At 42.8% G+C, this 8,794-nt stretch overlaps 1 protein-coding gene across 2 annotated transcripts in view; it reads left to right on the top strand.

Annotated features, from left to right (window-relative positions):
- Positions 1-4,078: 4,078 nt before the first annotated feature.
- Positions 4,079-8,794, top strand: part of VPS8 (VPS8 subunit of CORVET complex) — a 135,377-nt gene continuing 130,661 nt past the window's right edge. Inside the window, exons 1-2 of one of the 2 annotated variants that reach the window (XM_089509435.1) lie at positions 4,079-4,121; positions 6,689-6,888. In XM_089509435.1, coding sequence (XP_089365561.1) covers positions 6,733-6,888 — 156 coding nt within the window. In that variant the 5' untranslated portion in view covers positions 4,079-4,121; positions 6,689-6,732. The other variant, XM_089509436.1, reaches the window with a different exon arrangement.

Here is an 8,794-nt window from a genome sequence, read left to right as displayed (position 1 = left end):
AAATGGGAAACCACAATAGGTGTATTGGATTTCTTCTTGGCAGAACAGTAACATAGCTGCCTGTACATAAAGCCCACTTAATGTCTTGTGTCAGACAGTTTCCTTCCTTGTATATTATCAGTTCTCACAAATGTTTACATAATTCATATCAGAGCATGGAAGCAACAAGTTACAATTAATATTGTTACCCATATCTGGTTATTTTCTGTGGTACCAAAGGTGTACCAAAGTTACATTATCAAAGGCATGTTACAGACCGCCCAAAAGTGGGTGGTCTGCCGCCGCTGTCATTAGCTGTGCCGAGAAGCCCCAGCGGCCAGACCGCAAGGCTTCCCGGAGCAGCTAAAAAGAAGCACCAAAATGGCGCTTCTTTTTGGCACTTGGAAGTGGCGCCGTGAGGCGCGCACTCGTGGCGTCACTTCTGCTGCGTGACGTCCGGATGCTGTGCGTCCGAGACATAAAGATGGTGGCACCCGTGTGGACAGGTGCTGCCATTTACTACGTGCTCCGCATGTACTAGGGACGGGGCCGGTTAGGAAGGTAAGACCCATCCTAACCCTAGCACGCTCATTCCTAACCTTAGTACACACGGAGCGCATACTAAATGGCGGTTTGTGACGCGCCAAAGTATTCTTACAAGGAAGTTATGTTGTTAGTGTAAATGAGTAGGAAGTTCCACTTATTTTCAAAAGTTACTTTTGACAGCATTTTAGATGCATTTTGACAGGAATTTTCCAGGTTTTATGCAATTGTTGTCTCTCACCTCCCCCCCCATTAAATTAACAGAAAGTAATGTAAACATAACAGGCAAGAAACAAGTAACATGATGAATTGATTTTCTCTTAACTGTAATAAGCAATAGACTAATTTTTAAAATGAGCAATTGAATCAAATTTAATTTGAAAACTAAGGCGGATTATAGACCGCCCATTTGGGGCGGGCTGCACCCGCCCCTTTCCCCGGTGTATCGGGGCCTCAGCGGTCAGAACAGCAGCCGCTGAGGCCCCGATCCGCCGCCTTCCAGGCTGCGGGGAAGCGGCAAAACGCCGCTTCCCCGCAGCCTGAAAAGGGGTGCCCTTGGGGCTTCAAGCCCCAAGGACACCCCGTGGCGGTGGGGGGGGGGGAGAAAGGGGCCGCTTGGCCCCTTTCTCCCTTGCTTCGCTGGGCGCAGCCGTCTGAAGGCTGCGCCCAGCGAAGCAAAGCGGCGCCGCAAACCAGGAAGGAGCTCCGAAACGGAGCTCCTTCCTGGTCCGTGCTAAGGGCGCCCTGGCGCGGAGCGAGGATGTCACGTCCGCGCCGCCCCGTATAGAGGCGGCGCGGCCGTGACGTCCTCATGACGGTGGCTGTCTGGAACGGCCGCCGTCATTTTTTACGCGCAGAGTGCGTATTAGGGTTAGGGAGGTGCGGAAGCACCGCACCTCCCTAACCCTAGTACGCGCTCCGCGCATACTTTCATGGCGGTCTGTAACCCGCCTAACTTTTTTAGCTCTGATTCAGTGATATGTCTACTGTTGTTTTTCTCTTCATTATTAGTTACTCTTCACTAAAGACATACGGGTGCTTATCAATTTCGTTTTCTTTTCCACACCCACAATCTAAAGTGATACTATTTGCTCTTAATATAATAGGATGCTTCATTATAGGGGAAATCTTGGGAATTTATTTATGCAAAGGGAATCCAGCATCAAAAACATAGGAATATGGGTAACCTTCAGGCCAAGTGAAGCTTTTTTGGGGGTGGTGGTGGTCCATTTTAGGGGCTGCCAACAAACTCACTGGATAGGAATCCACAAGAACAGAATAGCTTAGAGAGATGTTGTAGCACCTTGTAGCACCTTTAGAAAGAGGTTGGATGCATTTGGGAAGTAGACTTTAAGTCTATGAAAGCTCATGCTGCCAACCTCTTTCTTTCAGTTAGTCTCAAAGGTGCTACAAGGTCTCTGTACGTACTGTACTGATTCTACAGACTAACACGGCTATATGTTTTGAATTCTCCCAGAATAGCTTATAGTTAGTACACTATATGCTTTTCCCATCTTGAAAAATAAGAAAGTGAAAAAGTACAGAATGCAGCAATACTCCAATACTCCATAACCTCTCCAACGTTTCACAAATGAAAACTGGGACATGTGTGGCCAAACAACATCAGAGTGTAGTCAAGATGGCAAGAGTTATCAGTGAAGAAGAACTCACAAGCTGGGAGAAGCCGCAACTGCAAGCCTGAGTCTACTGGGAAGAACAAGATTTTCTTCCTGCAGTTGAATAACTCAGTGCAGACATAATAACATAAAAAATCCACCAAACAGTGATACTTTTATTGAGCCAACCAAAATGCACAATATACATGTTGCAAGCATTTCGAAGCTCCACTGGCTTCTTCATCATGTAAGGTGTTAAAAACCAAACACGGGGGGCGGGGCGGGGGGGGGAATGAAGATGTTATTAATAGACCTGCATTTTGCTGTTTCTGTTCTTAGTTCAGATGGCATAGAGGGGTATGTTTTGCAGAGGTGGCACCTCCTCCTTGGCTTCTGGCCATGTGGCAAGTGGGAGATTCTCAAAGTCCAGGAAATTTAACATCCTCTGCAACATAAAAAGGTACTTCTTTTTGCAACCCAGTATGTGAGGCCACAGGCCCCTTTGGTAGGCAGAGGACACTGGATTTCCCAGTGCAAACTGTTTAGGCCCTTTGAACTCAGCTGGCAGCCACTGAAGTAGGCTGAAGACAAAAGAGAAAAGTCCCAGGAAGAGGAGAGGAATTGGGACATTTTAAAAGCAAATGCCAAAGTGGGAGGTCACAGGTTTAATTGGGACTGTCCCTAGTAAATTGAGATGGTCCGAGAGTATGCATTCCCCAACATCCATGCTAATTTGTAGTGGTCTCCAAACTATTGTATAAGGGATTTTGGACTTCAGCTTCCAGAATCCCAGACTATTGGCCAACATGGCTGAGGCTTCTGGGAGCTGAAGTCCAAAATCTCTTATAGGGCACAGTTTGGGGAGCACTGAAAGGCTTGCATAGCAATAACATACTATGCAGGGATAACCAGAGGTTATAGGCATAATGCAGTTTGACAGTGGCTTTAACTGCCATGGCTCCATCCTATGATGGATGGGAATTGTAGTTTGTTGTGGCACCAGAGCTCTAGAGAAGCTACAAATCACAGAATTTTTTCCCCATAGCATTGGTCCATGGCAATTAAAGTGGTCTCAAACTCCATTACTTCAGCAGTGGAGATGAGGCCTAACAACAGGGTGACCAGAGGTCCTCATCGCAAAGGAGGACGAGGCACCGCAAAATGTAGGGCCTTGGAGAAAAAAGTTGGACATGACCAAATAAAAGTTACAAACACTTATAGAAATATAAATCCATGCTTCTTAGTCGTGCCCAAAATGGAGGAAGCTTTGGAATTCCTCCTGGGCAGGAGGCTGAAATGTAGGACATGTCCTGGAAAAGGAGGACCTTTGGTCACCCTGAGCTAAAAACACTAAATAAAACCCATGCTTCTTAGCCATGTTCAAACTGGAGGACATTCAGGAAAATGGCAGGACATGCCAAAATAAAAAGCTTAAAAGCACTCCTATCAATATAAACTTATTCTCCTTAGTCCTGCTTAAAATGGAGGACGTTTAGGGATTCCTCCTGGATACACAAAAGGCTGAAATGTAGGACATGTCCTCGAAAATGAGGACCTCTGCTCACCCTGAGATTAAAAAAAAACTCATAGAAATATAAACCCATGCTTATCAGTCGTGCTCAAAATGGAAGACGTTTTGGAATGCCTCCTGGAGAGGAGGCTGCAATGTAGGACGCGTCCTGGAAAAGGAGGACGCCCTGAGTGGAAAACAATCAAATGCTGAAATCACTGCTGAATTTTTTTTGCCCAAACCGTTGCATTTCCCGTTGGCGCCAGAAGGGGCCGCTGTAGCGCAACCTAGAAGCATAGGAGTTGGAAGAGAGCTCAAGGGCTGTAGAAGAGACGGGATCTGTCCCTTTAAGGGCGGTGCCGGGCAATGAGGCTGCGCAAACCCTGGCGGAAGAAAAGGACTGGAGCCCAGGGAGGGGCGGGGCTTGGCTTGCTGCTGCTGCTTTGAGTGAAGAGGAGCCTCAGTGCTGCCTGGTGAGCCAAGTCCTTCCTCATCCGGGCATTTTGGGGAGCTGTGCCCCTTGACAGCCCTTTGGGAGAGGCAGCTATAGGTCCTTTGAGCTGGAGAGGAGACCCATAGGGAAGGAAACCCAGCCAGGGGCTGTTTGGGGGAGGCTGAGATGGCTGAAAGTGAAGGGGGCACCACCAGAGGACCAGGCACTGCCAAATGGAGGAGGGCATGGCCAAAGGAAGGCTGGAAACACTCATAGGAATCTACTTCTTTAGCCCTGCTCAAAATGGAGGACCTTTTGCTCTGTCCTCCTGGACAGTAGGAGGCTGGAATGTAAGACGTGTCCTGGAAAAGGAGGATGCTCCTCTGAGCTGGAAACACTCATAGGAACATACATTGCATGCTTCTTTAGCCCTGCTCAAAATGGAAGGACTTTTTGGTCTGCCGTCCTTGACATATATATAAGAAATCTCATGCTTCTTTATCCATGCTCAAAATGGAGGACCTTTTGGCCTGTATTCCTTGACACACACACACACACGAATATAAATGTCAATATAAATGTCATGCTAATATAATATAATAATAAATTCCATGCTTCTTTAGCCATGCTCAAAATGGAGGACCTTTAAGCGTGTCCTCCAGGACAATAGGAGACTGGAATGTAGGATGTGTCCTGGAAAAGGAGGATGCGGCTGGTCAGCCTGAGCTAGAAACACTCACATAAATTTCATGCTTCTTAGCCATGCTCAAAATGGAGGACATTTTGTTTTTATTATATTTAATCATAAAACAAAGATTTTCCATTTGTATTTGTAATTTTATTTTGGTAATATAATAGTGTAAAGTAAATAAATATTAAATATCTATCTATCTATCTAGATTAATATTGTTGAATAATATTATATGAAGGTAGCAGATTTTGTGTACATGAATGTTTCTTGACAACGTACTAATTATCTTAATTATCTTAAAAGTAAAACAGAGAGAAAGAACCAAAAATTTTAAGGTCTTTCAAAGTTTGATTCAAAAAAGCTGGACATTTTGGAATTCCTCCTGATCAGAAGGCTGAAATGTAGGACATGTCCTTTAAAAAGAGGATGTCTGATGAATGTGGATTTTTTTTGTGGTGTCCGAAATAGGAACACACCTGCAGAGGAGGTGTTTGTGTGGCAGGTCCTGACCTGACAGAAGGTCCTGAAATCTCTGTCTGCCTGGGGCAGGTGGGAAGGGAGGGAGTCCTAGTGCTTCTTGAGCATCACTATTTGCTGGGCCTTGTTCTTTGTAATCGGTAGAGGTGACATGTTGTTGCGGGCCTTCAAGTTGTTTCCGACTCATGGGGTTTTCTTGGCATGTTCCTTCAGAGGGGCTTTTCCATTGCTTTCCTCTGAGGCTGAGAGAGTGTGACTTGCCCAAGATCACCCAGTGGGTTTACATGGCTCAGTACGGATTTGAACCCTGATCTCCGTAGTCGTAGTCCTGCGCTCAGACCACTATGCCAAGGGTTCTTATATTTATCGGCAGGACAACTAGAAAAGTTACTTTTTGGATTACAAGTCCCAGACTTCCCCAGCCACTGCAAGTCCCACATTCCTCCTCCTTCCATCTTTCAGCAGTGCTGACTGGTGAATTCTGGGACTTGTATATTTCCCCTCCAAGTTCTGACTGCTAGGTAAAGTAATACAGGTCGATTTGGTGGCCCATTCTCAAGAATGCTTGAAAGCAACCTGCAGACTATCCATTGAACTTGGGAGCAATAGTGGATTGACAGAATTTTATATGTAACATGAGCATTTAAGGCTAAATCCAAGATCTGTTCTTCTTACAGGTGACCTGTTGAATTAAATGGCATTTCAATTAGTCATGACTAACAAATCCCATTCATTCTGATAAGTCAATACAGAGTAAGACGGATTAAGGATTTTGATAAGTGTTGCTCTCTAGGCAGCTGCCAACAAATTTGCTGATGACTTTTAGAGAAGGATGTTTACCAAATCATAATTAGCTATTTAGTAGAGATGCCCAGCCCTTTGTGCTTAGTAAGGGCCTCCAGTGTGACTTACAATAGAAATAATTAGAAATATAGTAGATATTATTTGTTGGCCTCTGTCAAATCTCTGAATGCATACATGCTTCTGCATTTCTGGTATGAGGCTGGCAGGTAAATTGCCCCAAAGAAGCAAGAGAATCAGTTGTGGAGGGGCATTAGTTATGAACATTTTGCAGTGAAAAGGAAACTTGGGAGTGGATCAGGATGCTTTTATGGAAGAGCAAGTGAGATGATGGAGTAGTACTTTGGCTGCCCTATGAGAACAACAAATAATACAGATATCTCCTTCCTATCTAGATGCAGAGGCTTCACTTGACACGGTTTGTGTAGGCTAGATATCAATGAATGTGTATTTCAAGATAAAACTCTTTTTTGGTATGTTTGGGTATAATCTCACTATCAGGCTAGTTAGGGGTTCTTAGCCATAAGCTGCTACTCGGCAGCTACCTGAATGTTGTTGGTTACTGTGGTCTTTCTCAAATGTTCTATATGTATTACTGCTGTAAATGTAGCATGTGAACCAGTCCATTTCAATTACAGGTCCTTTGGCTCTGAAAGTTTCTTATGAACTGGGAACAGCAAAGATGGAAGATGAAAAGAAGATGGAGGCACATAACCTTGACTCAGATCCTTTTTCTGTGACAGATGACTCAAATCAACAACCTTTGTGCCAGGAAGCCCCTTCCCCGAAGCTATCTGTGACTGAACTGAGCAGGGAGTTAGAGTCTAGGAGTGAGCTGGTAAGACTTATTTATCCATCGTTATTTGTATGCTATGTTCTCAGGCCATCTGTATTCAGCACATCTGTACTTTTGCCATGTACATTTTTCTGTTCTGTGCTTTCATAGTGTGAGCTGATGGAAATTAATTTTTAGCTGTTGGAGACACTAGTTTCAAGTCAGTAAAATTGACTGGATGTTTCTATATATAAAAACATTAATAAGTTCTTATATTTTAAATCAAAACAAAATTTTGGCCCATAAATATTTGGTTCAGATTGTAAAAATGCCTCCATCCATCCATCCATCCCTTTATTTGTACCCTGACTTTTTCCCAAATTGGATCCGGACAAATACAAGTTGAACTCTGTTCAAGCCACAGAGATTTTTGCCTACCCATTCTTGCTGCAACTCTTCCACCGAATTTGGAAGAATAGTGTGGGATGAGTGGCTGCATATGAATACTCTTGGTTGCACGTTTGCTTACTAGAAGCAAATAGAAAGTTATGAGCAAACTACACATAGAGACTTTGGTTCATAACTGGATGAGAGGGCTTGGAATTTTAAAAAATCTCGTATTTTTCAACCTATTTTGATTTAAAGTGTCATGCAATAGCAAGAATTAAACAAATTACATAGGAACCACGAAGATAACTTACGTCATATGGCTGACTTCTATAACACTGTTTTTTTATTTAATTTTTATAATATTTCCATAAACCAATATCTTCCTACATTCTATTACATACTATTACATTTTAAGACATTATTTTATATACCCCTCAGTGCCCCCCTTCCCCGGAGCCATTCCCATCCTTATATTCCATCCAAAATTTCAGTTCATCTTCTGGAGGTAATCTTCCATCTTCTTTTCTCAATACTTTCTCGACAAATTCTTTCCAAATCCCCTCAAAGTAATTTCTTTTCCATAATCCTTTTTTTACTTTCAGTTTATGTCAATTTATCATTAATAGCTAATCTCCATACCCCTTTGTATCAATCCTCCACTTCTACATCTATTTTTGTTTTCCAACACCTTGCTATTATTAATCTCAATGCTATAAGCAAATTTGTTACCACATCTTTTTCTTCTTTTTTCCATTTCTCTGAGTTATATAACGATAACAAAACAATACTCGGTCTTCTATCTATTTTTATATTCATAACATTTTTTATAACACTGTTATGATATAGCACAGTGGGGAGATTGTGAATAGGAAGATTAATATTTGCTTTGTAGAAAGCAGCCAAATATCCAATCTACATTTTAGCTGCTGATAGTTGGAAGTTGGAAGAAAAATATGAAAATTCATAAAGCAAATAAAAATGTGTTTTAACCTAATAGAAGTATGCAATTGGGTTGATCTCTCTCTCTGGTGGACTAGATATGTATTTTATGTATAGGCTGCCTTTAAACCACAACTGTTCTGAAAATAGCTTCCTGTTACCTAAAACAATTTATAAATGAATCAATAAAAATAATTGAAGCATTTGAAGGTGTTGCTAGGTATAGTTGCTGCTGCATTTTCTTCTGTCCCCAGATGTTTGCTGCTTAACCCCATTTGTAGCCCACTGCTGTAATACCTAGGGTCAATCTGTAAGGCATTTTGGTTGCTAACAGACTTTGTGAGATGAATAGAATAGAACAGAATCTTTATCACAATCATAGACCAGCACAATTGTTATATGATTCTATAGCAGGTAAATAGGGGGCTGGCAGTGGGAACAGTGGAAATGTTAGTTGCTGCTCCCTAGAATATTGCTGTGCTCCATTTGAAGGGCACAAGGCATTCCTCTTGAGGACTTTTGCTTTCAGGCTTTTGTGTGTGGATAGCCCCACAGTCTTGGGTTGTCCCTCTGGGACAAAGGGAGCATATAAATGAAATGAAATAAGTAAAGCAGAACAGTACAATCTTAGCTACTTGAT

The sequence above is a fragment of the Sceloporus occidentalis genome, unplaced genomic scaffold (assembly GCF_023333645.1).
Source record: "Sceloporus occidentalis isolate IW3139 unplaced genomic scaffold, rSceOcc1.0.p SCAF_2, whole genome shotgun sequence".
NCBI lineage: Eukaryota > Metazoa > Chordata > Lepidosauria > Squamata > Phrynosomatidae > Sceloporus > Sceloporus occidentalis.
This window is presented reverse-complemented; position numbering and strand designations above follow the sequence as displayed.